Source organism: Papaver somniferum, unplaced genomic scaffold (assembly GCF_003573695.1).
Source record: "Papaver somniferum cultivar HN1 unplaced genomic scaffold, ASM357369v1 unplaced-scaffold_29, whole genome shotgun sequence".
Classification (NCBI taxonomy): domain Eukaryota; kingdom Viridiplantae; phylum Streptophyta; class Magnoliopsida; order Ranunculales; family Papaveraceae; genus Papaver; species Papaver somniferum.
In genome coordinates, this window is record NW_020639929.1 from 862,918 (window position 1) to 884,984 (window position 22,067).

The 22,067-nt window shown below is 36.0% G+C and overlaps 1 protein-coding gene across 1 annotated transcript; it reads left to right on the plus strand.

The window, feature by feature from the left end:
• Positions 1-4,310: 4,310 nt before the first annotated feature.
• Positions 4,311-11,262, plus strand: LOC113341358. Its single transcript, XM_026586265.1, has 2 exons — positions 4,311-4,767; positions 10,926-11,262. Exons 1-2 carry the CDS (start codon positions 4,311-4,313, stop codon positions 11,114-11,116), a joined length of 648 nt encoding a protein of 215 aa, XP_026442050.1. The 3' UTR covers positions 11,117-11,262.
• Positions 11,263-22,067: the final 10,805 nt, after the last annotated feature.

The window sequence follows — 22,067 nt, forward strand, 5'->3', positions numbered from 1 at the left end:
GTAGCGAACTTAAATTTTTATCTACCGATTAGGTTGGTATTTCTAAACACGACTATATTATTCGGAGGATAATTTTTTTTTGTAAAGTCACGAATGTACGATGGCCCAAAAATCAGAATTTGGGAAAAACTGATACTTTTAAAATTTTGAACTTGCAATAATCGGAAGTAAACTTAGTTACCCAAACTTCCGAATATGGGTTGTCTAACCTTCTATATTGGCCCTTGGAACCACCTAGAGCCATGGCATGGTTTGTTTTGAACTTGTAATATTCGGAGGATAATTTTTTTTTGTAAAGTCCCGAATGTACGATGGCCCAAAAATCAGAATTTGGGATCTCCGCTCTTCAGGCATGCAGTTAAAATTTTGGAAACACGCTTGAACCTATTCACCTGTTTTTTTATACGTAATGACATAACATCAAACGGTAATTACCTAAGATTTATAGGAATAATATAAAATGAATAAAAGTATAAGAACACGCACCAGTCTATCATAACCAGCTGGTTTGTCTTTGATGATACAATTATAACTTGAACCCGCCGCAGTAGTGTTGGATTTGATTTCACGGATAACCAAAGGATGTGATACGTTGTTATACCAACTAATATAGTCTGGAGAATTTTCATCACCTCGGGTGGTTCGTCTACCAGTGTCGATAATGAAGTCATTCCTCTTATCCCAGTTATCAAGAACAGTAGGTGGGCCTGTGTGAACAATCGTGAGATTTTCACCACTAGAAGAGCACAACTCCAACTCCAATTTGTAGTAATCCCCCATTTTTGTTGGTGCGGCGGTAGGTTTGAGTAGACGGACCGCATCTTGATAATCCTATTAAAGTACATAAAAAAATCCTTAATACAAATATTACGATATAACACATAAACAATACATTAATAAAAAATAGTAATTTTATTACCTCGGTTTCGTATATTTCTCTGGCCCATGAGTCTTTGTATCCAAATAGCAATTTTCCTCCATCCGCCGGTAGCCCAAGGATTGTGCCTGCTGGAATACCCTTCTTCTTCAAGTGCTGAGGGACAAGATGTGATGCTTTCTTAGCAATATCCTTCTTTACACCATCTTTTCCTTTTTTGGCTTTTTGGGTACCACTTGGTTGTCCTTCTTCTTCTACTCTTGGCACTGGATCAACTGGTTCAATTTCATGGTGGGGTGTATCTTGTGGAGCAGTTGGTTCTGCACTTTGTTGAGCGGCTTGTTCAACGCTTGGTTGCACCCCTTATTCACTGCCTTGTTGTTCTACACTTTGTTCAGCACTTGGTTGCACTCCTTGTTGACTACTTTGTTCTTGTAATCTTTGTTGAGCACTTGAATTATCTTTGGCACTCCTTTCCCTCCTAGCACTAGCTGTCACTTTCTTCCTTCTTTCTCGACTTTGTCTAAACAACAAAGAAAGGAACAATATTTACAAACTATACAATCGGAAGACAAAGTATGGAAATATAACCCGAATGTACACATTCGGACGTAAGAAGACACATACTGTTCCCGAATACAAAAAAATCGAAAGTTAACTAAACATATTTACAACCGAATATGCATCAATTGGAGTTCAGGAGCTCTAAATTTTTCATCCTACACAATCGGAAGAAAAAGTACAAAACTATAACCCGAATAAACAAATTCGGAAGTAAGAAGACACATATTTTTCCCGAATGAAAAACAATCGCAATATAACTAAACATGTTTACAACCGAATATTCATCAACTGGAGTTCAGAAACTCTAAAATTTTATCCTACACAATCGGAGGTATAAAACATTATATTGTCTTCCGAATAAATACTGGCCCCAAAATGAGATTTTCCTATATCAGAAATTTTGAGATTTTTTCAATATATATATATATATATATATATATATATATTCGGTAGTGAGTGTACTTCCGAATACTGTGTGTCTACTTAAATATATTCGGGATCCAGCAAATTCATTAAACTACCGATTATTACCAGTTTGTATCCAGGAAGATATGGCCAACAATATTCGGACGATAACCATCAAATATTTCTCCCGAATACTGTCGATGTTCTTGAGAAATGAAGAACACGACTACATTCGGAAGTAAATAAGCATGAATATCGCCCGAATCTGGATAAATAACCGAAAACCCTAGAAATTTTTTTTCTCGATTCGTAGAATTAAAGCGAAATAAACCCCAAAAATGATAGATTCTTACCTAATTGGGGCCATTTGAAGTTGACGAAGTGTTTGACTATCGGAATCGCAACCACCGACTACATCGACGGGTACTTCTTCTTCGCGTTCTTCTTCATTTGCAACAACAATTTCTTTATTTCTTGCTAAAATCCCAATCTTTGGATCAATACCCCGAGCAACGTTTTTGGTTCTAGGTATGTGGGTTTCATTTCCCTTATCCATTGTTTTATAAACGAATCGACGATGTTTTGATTTTACGATTCGCGGCGATGTTTCGGTTGAACACAAGAACGAGGGAAAGTTTTTTTTTCTTCCACAATCGGAAGATAATATGAAACTGGAAGACGAAGAGTTGAAATGAGTAGAATTTTTTTTGATTTGGTTTTTATACAGTTTTACCAGAAGGGCATTTATGTAACTTTGATATCATATAGGGTACCCCTTAACTAGAGTCTTTGGCTGGGTATAAATTGATGGCCCCTAAATCCTTTCGGGTGGCCGCTAAAAACGCGAGGTAAAATAGGTGTGTGGTGTAGAACGGTATATTTTGGACTACCACCGGCCTTTTGGGACCGAGACGTACTTTAGATCCTGGTTAGTAAGTTCACCAATCATTCGCGAATTTTACCATATCACGAATTTTACCGTTTTATTCCCGTACGTTTGCAACTCCGAACCCAAGACGCGTATTATGTGACATTCCCGGATTATTCGTGAATCATTCACGAACTTCACGTATCCCGAATGATACGTCTATTTAATTCGCCAGAAATTCTTTAGCTTTTACGTTTTCAAAGGCCTCACTTTTTGGGCTTTACTGCCTCCCAAGCATACGCAGCCCAGTATTAGAAGTTGTTGTAATTTTATGAAACAAAAATGACAGAAGAGATTTGAAGGTGAAGGTGAGAGAGATCTCAAACTCACTAACCAAGCATCTAAACCACTGTACCACGTCCTCTTGGATGACTAATGTTGTATATATTATTAATATCATCATATTAAGTTTATTTTTTCTTTAAATAAACACATATGCATAAAAATTAGTGTATGACCTTATAAATACTAATTATTTATTATATATAGATACCGAATTTTCAGAGCCGAACTCACATTTATAAATCGAATTATACACGTACGTATGTCTTTCCGAATTACTGACGAATCACGTCCCGTTGACTGAATTTTGGATCGAATTTGGATTTTACAAAACCGTATAATACTCGTACGTTTGTCGTTCCGTACATTTGCCGAATCCCGAACTGCTAACTAGGATTTGGATGATTAAACAGGTTTTAGGATTTTATTTGGTTTTTGCATTTACTTTCTTTTGTCAGGCATGCTCCCTAAATTCGCGGACACAAGCATTTACTCTTCTAAATCGATCCTTGATCCCCATCCATCAACTCTACCCAAATTTAGTCATATCATAGTGGAAGGAAAGCATTGCATCTTAGCTAGGTTTTTCACTCTCTCCTCCCATTCCATTCAGTATATCAATGATGCCCTTCAGTTTAAATTGGGGAAACAAAATCAGTTTATTATTTCTAGTGTCTGTCTTAATCACTATAAAATCAGTTTCGCAAAGGCTGAATCCAAATCTTGGGTAACCATGACCAACTACTGGGTCATTTTATGGATATATTCTCACCGTTACTATTTGGTATCCCTCTATCTCTATCAGCTATCATGACTTATGTTTCTTTACAACTTGGTTCTCCATCCAAGACCTTCAACCAAATATGCAAAATGAAACAGTAGTCGCTCAGATAGCCTCATGTGTTGGCATGGTTCTTTGCACTAGACATATGAATTGTGTTCCTCTAGAAGATGGTATAGTGAGAATCAAGGCTATACTTAACATTGAGAGACCCTTAGTGAAACAAGTAATTGTGTTACCTTATATTTTTGCATCTATTGCTTTCGTTTGGCTCACCGAATCGAGCACTGCTCTGTACTCCATAATGGAGTTCTTGATACTATGTATGACTCTCAAATCGTCTCGCCCTGAGATAAGCTCAGATAGCTGGTATGAAGGCCATATAGATCCAAAACTCTCAGTCGAATTTTTTGACAACTTATATGATCATAGCTTAGTTATGTCTTCTTCTGCTAAGACAAATCTTGTACTAAATGGAGAATTATTTCTCTGTTGCTTTAGTGAATTCACCTTCCATGATGTTGTGGCATTACCTTCGATCTTATCCTAGCAATCTTAATAGCCCTTCTTTCTCACCAATAAAAAAGCCTTGCTATGAGATTGGAGAGGGATCTTCTTCAAAGGTTTCTGTGAGTAGGTCGGTTCTCAGGGAAGGCCCGTTTCCATTTCTAGATATGACTCGTCACCCGAACCAATTGATTAACTCTAACCCATCCTTTCATATGCTGATAGAAGAACCAGATTCAGAAAATTCTAGCAACGACTCTAATTCTCCCACTTCTCTTCCTCTAGCCATTGATAAATATGCATCCAATCTAAAAGGTGATGAAGAGCAATTTTTGGATAATGGGAATCTGGAATCACGCTCTGCTGAAGCAATGAACCAACCAACAAAGAAGCAGGTGAAGGACTCCATGGTAAATGTCACAGGTTCGCAACTAAACCACTACTGCCTAAATTTCTAATTTCAGTTCATAGCCAAGACTGATCTTTTCATTAATTTTTACTAATTAATTACCTATAATTCAGTCTTTTGGTTCTTAATTGAGATTGTAATATACTTGATATGCCCAACCCTAGACAAGAATTTTGATTGGAAATCTAGGTCAGAAGAACATTCTTGTAGCCAGAACATAGTTAGATTTGGATTGATAGGAACAGCCACAGAACATAGTTCAATTTTGATTTGTGCAATCTAAGGACATTTTAACACATCCTTGATAATTAGAATTAGATTAGGGTTTACAGAACTAGCCACAAAACATAGTTAGGTTTTATCCCACTGTCACTTCTATCTGCTCACACTAGACATAGAACATATCACTGCCTATCAGTAACATTGATCATTCAAACTAGTTTACATCCATTTTAGAAATTTGAATCCAATTCTCTCTTTTTCAAATTGCATGTTATATGTTTCAAATTATTGGTTCTAATTTTCCCTACTGATTATATATGCAACTTGTTTATGTGTATCTGTTTTAGCACTTCGTTAACTATTTACCCACCCTGTTGTTTGCATTTCTCCTACCTATACTCTTCTGGTTACTAATTAGTGTTTTGACCTTAGCTCTGTATTTGGACCTTTAAGTCTGCTCAAGTCAGATACTTCTATTAACCTTAACCTAGGATCTTTTTGAGTAAATTTCTATTCTTCCCGGGTTTCCTTTAACTGCTTTAATTGTCAGCTTTTGAACCTCTCTCAGTATTTTATTTGTAGTTGATCCTTGAATATCTCTTAGATTATTTTGTTGCTCCTTGAATCTCTCTTAGATTATTTTTTGGACCTTCTTAGTCTTCTCAGGTTCTCTTGCTTAAAGTCTAATAGTTCGACTTCTCTTTAGGCTTCAATAGTTCTCACAATAGCTCCTCTTTTAAAGATTCTATAATTCTAATAGCATCTCAAGCCTCTCTGCTTGCTCCCTTGTGACTTCTGTTTAAAAGATTTCTACTAACTCCTTCTTCTATGAATATTCTCTCTTGGAATTTCCAAGGAACTGGAAATCCCACAACCTCCTCTCATTTAAATAAGTTGTGTATCTCAGCCAAACCGGATTTTGTTTTCCTTTCGGAAAATCGATGTAAGGATGATAGAGTCTCCATAATCCTGGAAACCTGTGGTTTTAGTAACTTTACATTAGTTTCCCGTATAGGGCTCTTAGGGGGACTAGGTTTAGCATGTGAAAACATTTTTTTAGATGTTCTCCTTAAAAAACGAAGAATGATTCATGTCTCTATCATCTCTATTGATTCTTCTCATAGTAAACCCTTCGTTACTTTCTTATATGGCAATCCCAAAAAACCTGAAAGAATAAAAGACTGGCTCAATATAGAAGAACTAGCTAACCAAATTGACGATCCCTGGCTCATCATTGGAGGCCTAAATATAACCCTGTCAGCGGTGGAAAATATGTTGGAAATCCTTTCAACCAGGACTCAATTTCGAATATCTTAGCTATCATAGAAAGCTGTGGTTTGGTGGATCTTGGTTTTATTGGACTGATCTTCACATGGTCGAATAAACAAGATTCCCATCTCGAATTCAGGATAGGCTAGATAGAGCCCTCTCCTACTCTGATTGGTCAGCGAAAAACCACAGCGCTACTCTCACATATCCCCCTCCACCCCTCCCCCCTCCCATAGGTTCGGATCACTCCCCTATCTTTCTCAACTGCAAACATTATCCCTTACAAATTCTTTAGCCTCTGGTTGGAAATTCATGAAGTTCTTGAAATTATTTAGAGATGCTGGAACCAACCAATAGTAGGATCTCCAACTTTTAAAATATCAGCGAAAATTAAATTAGTTAAAAGAGAACTATCCAAATGGAACAAGGAAGTTTTCGGCAAAATTCAAACAAATATTAGAAATACTTTATAAACAATAAACCTTATCCACAGCTCCAATCTTGATGGAACCAAGGATGATCTCATCCAAAGGAAAATCAAAGATTTAGAAACCCTTTATAATCAAGAGGAACAACTTTAGAAAGAAAAATGCAAGGAAAACAACCTCAAATTTGGGGGTAGGAATACCAAATTTTTTCACACTTGTACCCTCAATAGACATAGGAGGAATAAAATCTCAACCCTTACTGACCCAAATGGAACCACTCACAATAATCACAAGAAAATGTCTGAAATTCTCACCCAACATTTCAAAACCATCTTTATGGAAAATCCGAACCTCAATTCTCAACTTGTCACTAGCCTCTTTGAGTCAAAAGTTTCTGATGCGGAGAACCAAACCTTAACAACAATTCCAAGCTGCTCTGAAATTGCTGGAGTTGTCAAATCTTTAGCAGCTCAAAAATCCACGGGCCCGGATGGGTTCAATGTTAGATTCTTTGAGCATCAATGGGCCATTGTGCAGAGGATGTTGTTGCCATGGTACAACATTTCTTTCGCACTGGTCATCTCCTCAAGGAAATAAATGCTACCATTCTAGTTCTCATCCCTAAAATCTTTAATCCTTCCTCCCCAGCTAACTTCGTCCAATCAGTATGTGTAACACAACTTATAAAATAATATCCAAAATCTTAGCCAATAGACTCAAACCAATTCTCTCAAGAATAATCTATCCCTTCCATTCTGCCTTTATGAATAATCGAAAAATCACAGACAACATAGTAATGGCTCAGGAAGTGGTCTATAAAATGAAAAAAATACAAAGGTAAAGGTAGCCTAATGGGAATAAAACTTGATATGAGTAAAGCTAGCTTTTGATAGGCTTAGATGGGAGTACCTGATGGAACTGATGAAGAAATTAGGATTTAGTGAGTCTTGGTGTTCGCGGATTAATCAATGCATCAGCACACCATCCATTATTGTCCTCTGTGGCTCACGTGGAATTTTTTTTAAACCCACTAGGGAAATTAGACAAGGAGACACGTTATCTCCTCATCTATTCCTCTTGTGTATGGAGGGACTAACTAGATTTTTAAGGCATAAAGAAGCCGAAGGCCAAATCCAAGGAATAAAAGTAGCTCAAAATAATATTTCTATCACTCATCTTGTCTTTGCCGATGATTGCATCATCTTCTCTAAAGCCTCGCTTAGTGATGCTCAAAACATTCTAAACATCATTCGCACCTTTAGCTTAGCAACTGGCCAAATGATAAACTTTCAAAAGTCTGGGATTTTCATCAGTAATAGGTTTCCTAATAAATTTGGAAAAATGATAACAAAATTCTTAAGGTTCAGAAAATTAATATCACTGATAGCTACTTAGGTACAGCTTTTTGTGTAGGAGCCTCCAAAATAAAAACTTTTGACTCAATGATAGCTAGATTTCGAAGTAGACTGTAGAATTGGTTAGGAAGATATCTGAGCCAAACCGCTAAAACTGTGATAGTTAAGGCTATCCTTGAATCTCTTCCCATCTACCAAATGGACTGTTACAAGATTCCAAAAAACATTACCAACCAACTCGTTTTCCTACAAAGAAATTTTTGGTGGGGAAAGAAGGATGGTAAAAATGGTTGCTTTTTAAAAGCTTGGCCTAATCTCAGCATCCCAATAACACTAGGAGGATTGGGCTTTAGGGATTTAGAAGCAAATAACCTAGCACAACTAGGAAGACCCGCCTGGAACCTCTTAGATAACCCGGATTCAATATGGGGAAAAACTCTGAAATCCAGTCATTATAGCAAATGCCGACATCCACTTGACCCACATGTTAGCACCACAGGACCTTGGATCTAGTACTACATTCTACAAGGGATTGAGTCTATTAAACCTAACTGCATTTGGGAAATTGGCAATGGCCAAACTATCCATATTACAGAGGATCAATGGTACCTTGGTATCTAGAACTTAAAAATAACCAACTCCCAGACAATATTTATCCGGTAAGTCTTCTGATAAATGTAGAACATCAGATATGGAGCCTCGACACCCTAAATTCTTTGTTCGGAACCAGAACTGTTCAAACCATATGTCGCATCCCCTTTCGTCTTAGTAGGAATGACACAATCAGGTGGAAATTGAAACCAAAAGGAAAGTTTACAACTGCCTCCCTCTATCATAGTATTAAAATTTTTGATACTATAATCAAGTCCCCTTGTGAGAAGATTTGGAGTATGGAAACATCCCCAAAAGTAGCTCTATTCGTCTTCAAATGTATGCATAATATGGTTTAGGTAGCTGCTAAACTTACCAAGTATGTTGATATGCCAAACATCTTCCTATTATGTACTCATCCCAATGAAATTATAAAAAACCTTTTCATAAATTGTCCTTTTGCTAGAAGTGTTTGGTTTGCTTCTTTTGCAAACCCTTTTGTGCATGGTATCCCTAATTTGTCATTGCAACAATGGATTACTAGCTGGAGCCCCAATCCAGTTGGTTGGGATTAAGGCTGCACAAGAACCGGTCAAGAAGACTTGTACCGGACCGGAACCGGTGTAGCCGGTACAGGTACCGGGACAGAAAAACTGAACCGGGATAGGACAGGTACATGGAACGGTTCTTGGCTTGGTACCGGCTTATACCGGACTATAAACACCGGTTAGTACCAGTTTTTGATATTTTGATCAGATTTTAATCACAGTCGTCCACTTTAGGTACTGAGAGTCATATCTATCAAGGAACTGATTCCACTCCTCATTCTTTTTTTTTCTTCTTCTTCTTATCCATGGAGGCTAGGCTACTGTAAGAAAGAATTAGAGGGAGGAATCGAGAAGAGCAACTTCAGATGAGTGATTAATGGAGATGAGATAGTTTTGTGGCGGCAACTGAACGAGGAAGGAATTGATTGAGATTTTCAGTGGAGAATAAAAGCAAAGACGAGAAGTAGATTGGATCTGCTATTCTCGATGAGATTTGATAAACTGAGAAGGAGATCAAGCCTGGGTTTCTGCTAGTGGTGTTGAATTAGGTCGAGAAGAACATAAATATGGGTGGTTTTAAGTTTTGATGGATGATTGAGAAGAAGGAATTGAAGTTAGGGTTTGAAATAAAAAAAATTGGGTTTCAGTTAGATTTTGAATTGGTAGTGGTAATTGGATTAAATTCGTGGAAGAGATGGGTGTTGACGTGTTGTTCGTAATTGGTTAACACCAATTAGTAGTAAGTTTTGAAGATATGGTCTGGGTTCTCCATTTTGGATGAATATGGTATTTTCTAGGATTTAAAAACTCATATTTTCCTTACATTTTGTATATGGGGTGAATTTTTATCACAAATTATTCCTATTAGTAAGTTCGTTGTTTATAATTCCTGCATTATCTGAGTCCTTAGTGTGAGTTTCACTTTCATCATTTGCAACTTGCTTTACTTCTCAATGTGTTCTGGGAAGTAAATAAGTTGTCACACTGAAATATAATAACATTGTTGGTGATGCTTGCTTTCCGTATGATGCTTAGATTGTAATCGACTTTTGAGTGTGGAAATAAATTTATTCTGCTTAGGAGACTTGGTACAGTATTACAGTAAGGTGTTCTAAAGATGATTTTGTTTTCTCACATGATTTCATTACCTACAGTAATACAAAGCAAGAAAGGGGTTTTAGGCGAGATTTCTAATCTGTACAGCAGATAGTAAGTAGAGTTTTGGGAAATTTAATTCCATGTTTGATTGAATTTTTGGGTAATGAAGATTGGACAGTTCAGGTAAAAACCCGGTACCGGTGTAGAATCGGACATTTACCGGAAGTCCAGGTACAAGTCCAGGTACAGGTCCTCAAAATGAGGTACCGGTCAACACCAAGTATAGGAACCGGTTCCATTAGAGAACGGGACGTACCGCACCATGTGCAGCCTTAGTTGGGATAGCGAATTGGGTCCCTGGAATGCTCTTTGTGAGGTTGTAATTTGGCACATCTGGCTAGCTAGATGTGATAAATCTTTTAGAGGAATCAATCCCAATCCCAACATACTTTTGCTATAGCCAAATAGTTCTGACTGGAGAATGTGCAGGCTCAGCGAAGCATAAGACCTAGCTTGCACCTGCCTTCGACCCAATCCAAACAAACAGTTGGAAGATTCCAGAATTCGTAACCGCAAAAATCAACTTTGCTACAAATTGAAACCAAACAACTAACACGAAAACTACATCTATGATTCTAAGAAATACTTTGGGCTATTGCAGGTAGGTTCGAACACATGGAAACCTCGGATCTGAATAAGGATGTTGGAGAGGTTTTGGCAGCAACTGAGGCGTGGAAATGGGGACTACAACTTCAAGCTTCCACTATCAGCATTGAAGCTCACAACACCAACCTGATTAGACTCATCCTAGGTCTTCACAGCAGTATGGACTGGCGTGCAAAAGCTATCTAGGAAGATAAAATCTCAAATTTTTTGGTTGCTCTACCTTCTTCAAAAATTTTTACTTATGTTTCAACTAGAAAACTAGTAAACCGGGCAGCAATTGCATTAGCAAATGCCACTGCTAATGCGACAGCAACACGTAACTACAAGGGTTATCCTCCAATGTGTATTTTTAATATTTTAGATCAAGATAGGCTGGGTGCCCGTACCCAAGCTTATTAAGGAAAAGTTTGTTTTGATTTTTAATTTCTATAAAATTTTATTATAAAAAAACAAACAGGTTTTCGGTGTAGATTGTGTAGGTTAAAAGATGCGGTTAAAATACAGAACGACATTTGACTGTGACACTTTTTTTATCAATAGGAATTGCCAACTTCTTTTCACCAGTAGGTCGACTTTCTCTTTGCCATTTTGGTGATTTATACGAGTAACTGGGTGATTTTATTATTCTTCTGGAAACTTTTTTTAGACGTGGCTGGAATAGCCTTTTTAAGTTAAATTTTTTCTTTTTTCTCTTATTTTACTATGACCCATGCATTTGACTTTAAATATACACGAACAAAATGAGGTTGAAGACATCATGAACAAAACAGCAGGGTTGTTGGAGCAGGATAACATTGTTGTGGAGATGACTACAGACTTCATTGATCAGGAGTCCCAGGACTCTAAATACTTCTTGGTTTTGAAATTGGTGAATGGAAGGCGGCATAATATATAAGTATTATATGAAATTTTGAAAAAAAAAAAGGGGTATAACAACCACACCCAACAATTCATTTGGAAATCTGAATAGACAAAATCCAATATACTTTCAAGAGAATCAACTAGACAGTTAGAATCAATCTAGAGAAAAGTATACCAAAGAGTTATTGTATCTCTCTTTCTCAATTCAATCTGCAATTATCAAATAGGAATTTGCGAGCCCGATTGAATATAAGAGAAGTAACTTGAACGATACCAAAGACCAATGTTCAAGGATCAATCAATTTCAATCAACAACCAAAGGTTGGATTTACCAATTGAACGATTCAACGCACAACCTGTGATATTTAAATTATATAACAAAATATAATGCGTAAAAGAAATAACACATACACCAGAAGTTTTGTTAACGAGGAACCGCAAATACAGAAAAATCCCAGGACCTAGTCCAGGTTTGAACACTACACTGTATTAAGCCGCTACAGACACTATCCTACTACCAATGAACTTCGGACTTGACCGTAGTTGAACCCTAATCAATCTCACAATGATTCAAGGTACAGTTGTGCTCCTTACGTCTCTGATCCCAACAGGATATTAGGCACTTGATTCCCTTAGCTGATCTCACCCACAACCAAGAGTTGTTACGACCCAAAGTCGAAAACTTGATAAACAAATTTGTCTCACATAGAAAAGTCTATAGGAATAGATAAATTTGTCTCCCACAGAAGTACCTACGAGTTGTGTTCCGTCTTTTGATAAATCAATGTGAACATGAACCAATTGATATACCGGACTTATATTCACGAAGAACCGCCTAGAAATATCAGTCACCTCACAATAATCTTAATCGTATGGTAGAGAAACAAGATATTGTGGAATCGAAAACGATAAGACGAAGATGTTTGTGATTACTTTTTATCTTGCCTATCGGAGATTAAATCTCGATCCAATCTTAAGGAAGATAGTACCCAAACACGATAGAAACAGCAAGATCAGATAATGCAACTACAAAGAAAATAGTTGGGCCTGGCTTAACAATCCCAATGAATTCTTCAATTCGTTAACCTACAGGGTTTCGTGAAAAACCTAAGGTTAAAATAGAATGGACTCTAGCTTATGCAACTAGTATCACACAGGAGGTGTGGGTATTATTTTTCCCAGTTGATAGAGTTCTCCTTTATATAGTTTCCAAATCATGGTTTGCAATCTAAGTTACCTTGGTAACAAAGCATTCAATATTCACCGTTAGATGAAAACCTGATTAGATTCAAGATAATATCTTTCAACGTTAGATAGAACTTATCTTGTTATACACAAATGAAATGTACCCTAATTTAGGTTTAGTTACCGTACCTAAACATGTACACCATGTTGGCTCAACCGTATTTAACCGAGGTTAGCTGTATGAACACTCTCATATCAACCTTATTCATCTTAACCATAACTCGTTCAAATGAAACTAGTTAAAGAGTTGTTCAATTGCTATATTCTCATATAAGTATACGAGAACACAATTGAAGAAAAAACAGTTTGATCACACGAATCAATTCATGAACATTATAGTCATGGTTTGCAAAGAATGCATTCCTTAATATATAAATGTATTAGTTCATGAAACAACTGATTTTAGAACTTTAACCACTCAAGTATGCAAACGGGTACGCATACTTAGTACACTTCCAAAACCCAGCAGAAATTCCCTGACCTATACCTTACACAAGAATGCGTACCGGTATGTGTACTTGGTACACGAAATTTCACAACTTCAAGTACGCATACGGGTATGCATACTTAAGCTCCGTTAAATGGATGACATACATGCGATAATGCACAATATGTTTATGATCCAATGATGGTTAAGTATTCTAAGCTCTTATTTCAATCATTGAAACTTTCTTAGAGGATGACAATAGTCGTTTTCACACACTATTAGCATCAAAGAAATTTTCAAGTTATTGAAATAACCATAACGAAACATTCCAAGTCTACACCAAATGATTGTATCACACAAACCATGTAAGATGTTACTCGGCGATTTTCACATGATCAAGATGAACTTGGTTAAAGCGAAAGCTTACCGACACATATTCCGATAAATATGTAGCGAGTTAAACTCATATCGAAATTTCAAATGTGTATAATAGAAAACTATATCGTAACACGACTTATGTCTCAATATAGGAGATAAAGTAGAAATATACTTTCCAAGTGATAGATGAGTTTCAGTCTCCACATACCTTTTGTTGATGAAGTTACACAAGATATCCTTAGTAGTTCTTCGTATTCAATTAATTAACGCCGTGAAGTATAATGCCCAACTACACAATCTATCCTAGTCCGAGACATCTATAAGTAGACTAGAAATCAAGACTTATAGTTTTGATCACTAACATTGACAAACAAGCTTGAGATATCAACGCTTATGAGTTCGATCGAGTAGTGCTCTAACAAGTTTTATCAAAAGTGTGGAAACTAGCAGGTTGGATTATTATTTTGGAGATGAATCTAGGAATTTATTCGGCGAAGTTTGAACTCAGGTGTGATATTTTTTTAGTACAGCAGGCGGATCATAGAGTTTAAATGATGATCTTTTACTTATTTAAACTTTTGATCCAAATAAACTCCCCAAGGATTACTTGTTTCAATTTGCGGATTTATATGTTCAAATCCATGGATTACCTTTGATATAGTTTTAAATGAACAAGCGGTTACGTTCTTTGGATCTCGGTTTGGTACTTCATAGCATATACCTAAAGGAGATTCGTTGAAGTAGAGCAAACATGCTGAAGTTAAAATTAAAATTGATATCGCTGAGAGGCTTAAAAATCAATCAATATTACTCTTCCATCTAAGAAGGTAATTGAAGCTCAACTCAGGTATGGGAAATTGATGAAACTTTGGTTTTCTGTGATTTTTGATGCATATTTGATGCCCCATATCAATATTGAATCACAATTTATCTTGCACTAGCTCTATGTTTCTTCTTTAAGCATCCACCACCATCTTGCTTCACGTTGCTTTACGTGAAAGGAGATTCAACGGCATAATATCTAAACTAAAAAATAGGAATATATTTTTTACTAGAGTTGTGAAATGGTTTATGGGTTTTTCCAGTGGAAATCGAATAAAAATTAGTTATACATGCACATCAAGAACTCTACAAATGAATTGGTTTAATGAGCATATAATACAAAATGAAACAATTCTGGAATCATACCTCTCTATGTGTTTATATATAAATAAGAAAAGTGAATCCCATTCTACATCAAACACTTAAGTCATACATTCCAACATATAAAAAGTGCAATCAAAAGATATATACGTACGACCACAAGGTGGCAAAGTCGATCGACGTTTCAACTATATCGGTCATTTTTTTATTGTTTATGCATTGACGCTAATTTCTATAAGTGGTGCGAGAGATATCATTGATCGTAGTTCTCCTGCTGAAGAACCTCGGGTAAATCCATTGACACGACAATATAAGATCATAAGTTCATGCGCGAATTTTTTGGGAAATCTTATAGTAACAAGAAACATGCCAAGCCATAGAGATTTTGTTTATTGCCGAGAAATTATACAAAGTACTAAGTACTGTTAGGAAAATATAATGGACATATTTGAGGAATATTCTTATCATCACCTTCATCCTTGGGCAGAAAATGCTTGGGAGAGATGTGTTAGTGTCGTAAATTCTCCTACAAAAGAACCGTCAGTGGATGATTCCCATGAGCCGCAGGCATTTACATTCCCAACAAAATGTATTATTTCAAGAGACTCTTCACAAGTTTTGGGTCGCCTTATTGAAACAAAGACCTTGCCAAGTAAGTGTTAGAACATTGTTCGGTCGAACTCACAAGTTTCGCTATCTCAAGCTTGTTGTCAAAACTATATCTTTATTTTTAGTCTACAATTAGTTAAGTCTCGGACTAGGATAAAAAGTATTTGGGAAACAGAGGATGACAGCAGTCATCATTGCCTTCTACCATTTGAAGGCGAAGATCAATCGAAGCTTTTGGAGAACTTCATAAACAAGAATTTCGAGTCAAGTTCATCTTGATAATTTCTCGAAATATAATGGCTAAGCTATCTAGATTAATGAACATTTGTTCATACTTGATGAATTTCGGTTAAGGACAATTTGTTAATCAAAATCAAAATCAAAATCGTGATTCAAGTTTATCATTCGGAAATAATCTGGAACAGTGATATGTGTCATTGATGTCATTCAAGAATGTTTCGAATTGATATAGAGAAATATAGAACTACTATTGATTATGATACAAGACAATGGTATTTATTTTACTGGGAAAGATATAAGTCTGAATCTGTATTACATGTATTCGTACAAGTAGCAGAGTAACAGATTAGTGGTAAACATATTTTTATGTATATCATATGAAAATTTGTGTGACTCGTGAACCGGATTGGTATGCATACTTATATGCAAACCATTCTTGAAATGTGTTTACGGAAATCGGGGTGAGTATCCAAACCGGTATGCGAACTAAAACAATTCTGTGTTCATGAACTCGGTAGCATTTCCAAACCGGTACGTAAACCGATTCATTTTTGTGAACTCCGGAACTTAGGTTTGGTGTAAAGTTAATTTGCAAACTGGTACGCAAACCTAAAAAGTTCAGTGAACTTCGAAACTCGATTTTGGGCTAAAGTTTCCAAACCGGTTTGCGAACTGTGGCTGAACCGACTCACGAACTACTATGTATTTTTACGCGTACATCTACTATTCATGTCGATTATATTTTCAACTATGTTTAAATTGATTCTTGGACAATTGGTCTTTGATACCGTTCAAGTATTTTATTTGTGATTAGGTTCATGGACTTGAATCTGTAAACATTCTAATCACAAGAGAAAGAGATATAATTCTAGATATTATTCCTCGATTGAGTTTATCTCTCGGAGTTGTATTGAGTTTGTCCATACATGTTGTCTAATAAAAAAGCGGTGGTGTATTTTGGTACCCAGTGTTTTCAGTAAGAAATCATAAACACTACCAAGATATGATGGAAAAGTTGCTTAAAAATCCTAATTTAAATCCTCATCCTTTTACTAATTAACCTTCAATATCCATGGGCAAAAAGTACCTGGAACGAATGTGAAACTCTTACAAATTAACTAGTTTAAATAATTAGTACATATTTATATATGAATAAAAACATTGAATTTATCTCTATTAATTCGAAATTTTCATTATTTTTATTTGCCCATCAGTTTATTTTTGTTTAGATTTCTTTTAAAAAGCCATGAAAACCCATGGCAATATTGGAAAATTCCCAAGGCTTAAATCTAAAATGTCCAGAGACAACCGGTCAACCAATAGTAAGTAAATATTACGTCCAGGATCATACCTCAAAAAGGAAAAGGGAAAATTAGTTCAGGTCAGCACGGCACACTTACCTCTTAAAATTTAAAAACCTTAGTCAGCACGGCACGTTGACTGCTTAATATTTAAAGAGTGCGACTTTGTGCACCCCTACCAAACTAGGGGTGCACGTTCCTCCCTTTCCTATTGGATAATTTCTTAACCATGGTTACCCATATTTATACAGGGGGTTAGTCCTCGAGTGATTTCAGGGGAGTTGAATGTATTTTAAATCTCAGGAATTTTGAGAGAGTTTGAGAGAGTGTAGGGAATTTGAGATAGTTTTGTGTTTTTGAGTTCAGGGAGTTTGGGGGAGTGTAGGGAGTTTGAGAGAGTTTATTAGAGGGATTTTGGGGGAGTTTGAGAGAGTTCACTCCTAACTCATTCTCTTTTAAGAAACAATAAACCCTTATTTGCAAATAACATTGATCTTTAATCAAAAGAAAAAAATAAATGAAAATGATCATATCTCTGTATCGATAGTATGTTATTTTGTGCAACGAGATAAATTTTTTTCCCTTCAATTTAACGGTCTCCATACAATTCTAACTCCCTTTGTTCACGAACATTTTCCCACATATCATCCGCTATACTCTTTCTCCATGCATTAGCTTCTTGACGTTGTTGTTCTTGAGTTTGTTGTGTCAAAATTTCATCGTCATTTACAAGCGTTGATGGATGGATGTCTTCCTCTTCCTCGACCGGAAACTCATCTGAGCGGCATTCTTTTCGTAAGAAGTTGTGTAGGCCTGCACAAGCTGTCATTATCTCCGCTTGCACCTGATACGGAAATGGAGGTTGAGACTTAAAGATCAAGAAACGAGACTTCAAAACACCGAACAATCTTTCAACTACATTCCTCAAAGAAGCATGACGCATGTTAAATAATTCTTCAGCCTTTTTCGCATGATTACCCGTACCAGAAAATTCTTTCAAATGATAACGTTGGCCACGAAATGGTGTTAAAAAATATCGTCGGTTTGCAAACACACCATCCCCCAAGTAATATTTACCTGAATAAAACACAAAAAGAAAACTTCGTCAAGTAGAACCCGAATATAACTTAACCAAAAAACTCAAAACTTCACATTAGATAAAAGTAAAATTACCTTGCGGTATTTTCATTCCATTTCTTTTTGTCATTGCGTCGTTAAGTATTTTCGAATCATGAGCAGACTCTTCCCATCCACTGAGCACGTATATGAACTCCAAGTCGAAGTTGCAAACTGCTAACACATTTTGAGATGTAATTCCATGTCGATTCCGATAAACGGCTGCATTTATTTTCTCTACCATTGCTGGGATATGTGTACCGTCCATAACTCCAATGCAATCCTTAAAGTAAGGATAAAATCGTGTACTCTCACGAATTTTAAATGGAGTTGCACTTGTTGGCTTAGCCATCATCCTCGGAGCTATAGAATTTAAAGCTCGCAACATCCTGTTGAAGTTTTTACTAACTGTCCACCGAGAGCGACCAAATGTGTCACGTATTGTGCAATATCGTGAACTTTGGCCAACAACGAGTAAAAATGTACCAAGCATTTCTTCAATAGAAACACATATTGTATCACATAATGATGTAGTTTCTCTAATGATACAACATAGTTTTAGAAAAATATCAGGGTACATCCTATAACTTCTTCGAAAGTCTTTTGGGTCGCAAAACTCTCCTTATATAGTTATATCCAAACAAAGTAACTGGGCGTCTCATTGGTCTTTCAATACGCTGACTTTGTATGTATTGCAATTGCTTGATTATATCCATCAACCATGAATGCACCATTGAAAGTATATTCAAAAATATGGATAGTTCAAATTCATTATTGCTGCTTACCTCTTCATCATCACTGCTTTCTTCTTCTATATCAAAGGCTTCATCTTCACTATCAGTAGATAAATCCAAATCAGACATGTTCACCTAAAAAGATGATAAAAGTACTTTTTTTTATTAGAATCATCATTATTTCAAAAGCATAAAAGTATATGTATATAGAAAATAAGCATATAGAACATAAAGTTCATAAATTCAATCATAATAACCATAAAGATGTCAACCCATAAAAATTAGTAGCAATCAATCCATAACAATAAGTTCTCAACTAGGAGAAAAGAAAAATTAAATACTAATAGTTATGAAGAAAAACGATCAAATGTTGTAACTCTAAAAGCCCATTAAACCTAATAGAAACTTGCAAAGATGACAGGTTTATGCTTTTAACTTTGAACCAATCCACAACTTTCTCTCTTCAGGAGTAAAACGTATGAATAAGTTCTTCTTGTGATTGTTGTCCAGCATTTCAATTACTTTCATCTTATCTTCCAAAGAAATCTCATTCATGCCATAAACAAGATCCCATACTTGGTTATCTTTCTTATCCTTATCAATTCTGCGCATTTCTTTTTCAATTTTGCGGTCTTCTTTCTCTTTCGCAATAAGAGCATGCATTGAATCAATAGAAGAAGCAATCGATGAACTGTTGGCAATCAATTTCTCTAGATAATCAGACTGCCCAGTAGGATTAGTTGATGTAAAAGAGTCACCAATGTCACACCTTGGTCTTTTCTTTGGTGTCGTTTTTCTGACAGGAATTTTCTTTGTGTTCATATCTTGAGTTTCATCTTTATCTTGTTCATCACTTTCATCTAAGCCATATCCCACGTATGATACGTTAAAAGCATTATCATATTGCTCTCGTTGAGTATAATCAACATCGAAGTAATCATCTTGTTCATCTTCCTTATCACAGGTTCTAGCACTTGTACCCTCATGGGTAAGATCAACTGTAACTTTTCTAGAAGCACATTTATTCCCAAAAACAATAAGCAAGTCACCATAGTTTTTACCATTATCTTCCCTTAAGTTAGTTTGGTTTGGATGGCTCTGTTAACATACAAAAAATAAATAAAGGATAAAGCATGAATTAGAACTCTGCACAAAATAAAAGAAAAAATATCAAATTTAGTTTTCAGTAAGTAACACACACATACCTCAAAGTAATTGTTCCACATCTCGTCGGATCAAGTAATCATCTTGTTAGCATCATCCCAACCGAATCCAGAAGTACAAGATTTAAACAAATCCTGGTATTGACCAAATCTAGTCTTCAGCCATCTATGTTTCCCTTTATAGTTCTCAAAAGATTTGTCACAACCACATGCTTGGTTAAGTTTTGGAAGTATCTCCTCTTCCACTATTCTCTTAGTAAAACATCCACTAGTGTCTTTCTTCTTCTCAAGTGTAGCTTCTACCAACAGTTCCAATAATTTCTCAGTCTCTCGAGTTGTCCATTGTTTGTTATTCGTAGTCAATTCTGTTTCCGGTTCCGTATTCTTATTCTTCCTAACATTCTTTTTCTTCTTGTTGTTTTCAGCAGGTTGGATGGATTTTTCGATTCTATGGTGTGACATGTTAGCTACATTAGTACTTAGACTAATACTAGAACTTAACAAAGCAAGGATAGTAATAACACCAAACAGTCTAATGTAAACATGATAAAAAAAATGTGATACTAGATTACACAGTACTAACACGCATAGCTACTTAGCCAAATTGTTAATCAAAGAAAATCCCTTAGCAACTCCTTGCAACAAAAGCACCGTATGAATTGGCTAAAACACGCCAATACGGAATGAAGTACGCCACTGTATTGAACTTTGGCATATAGAATAGAAGAGAAGTATGTGTCTAAATAAGATGACTTAACAAGTGATAGTGATTCTCAATGACACCCATGCAAAGTAGCAAGCCAATTAATGCATGATGACATAACAAATTATGAAGATAGCTGTAAAGGAATTCTGTTTCACCGAAACACAGTTTCAGATTGTCCAATCTTTGCAGTACTAATACTTACCTGATCCTCTGTAAATTTTATGGTAAACTTACAACTCAATATTCCACAACACACTCAAAAATCATAGCATTCCAACGGTTCATTAAAAAGATACATTACTCAGAACCCGACTCCTTTCAATACGTGCATAAAGAATTCAGTTCCGTATTTCTCACACTTTGGTGTACCTAAAGTGATCAGAACTTCATGAAATTTCTACAGTAGGAAAACTTCGTATATACAAACATCATACTAAAATTTCAGCTTTGTCCGATAAGCGGAGAATGAGATAAATAGGAATCAGTCCCCTATTCGGGATTTAAACTCAGCAGACCATAGTCATATATTGTGCAATCTTTGCAGTAGCAAACGTGACCTGATCCGCGTGAAAATTTTACTGTACTTCTATAACAAGGTAAACTACGACATACTCAAATTTCATCATATTCCAACGGTTGAATTTAAAGATATCATTATAATTAAATCATGCAATTTCTTACCAAGATCTTTTGAACCACAAATTAGGATTTTGACAGAGAGAGAGTACCCACAAAAAAAAACTATACACACAATCAAAATAAACAATCATGGAGATCAAAGATATGAAAAACAATCAAAATAGTACACAAATCAAACTATCATAAACAATCCTGGAGATCAAAGAAGAAAAAAACATACCTGGAAAAAAACGTTTCCTCTTCTTTCTCCTATGGTTTTCTACGCACCAAATTCCTTCCCAAATCTCTACTCTTTTGAGAGATTTGTTGTGAGACCAAAATACACTAAAAACTCCTTCAAACTCCCCAAAGCAACCAACTCCCTAGTATTGTAGGGTTTTATGACTAACAGGGAGTTCAAGAGCTTTTTTTAAACTCCCCAGCGACTAACAGGTGTTTTCTAGAGAGTTTAGGAGACTCCTCTAAACTCCCCCACGACTAACGGAGATTTGGAGAGACTCCCTCAAACTCCCTCAGGACTAACAGGAGAAAACCTAAATACATTGAAATCTCTCAAACTCTCCCACGACTAATCC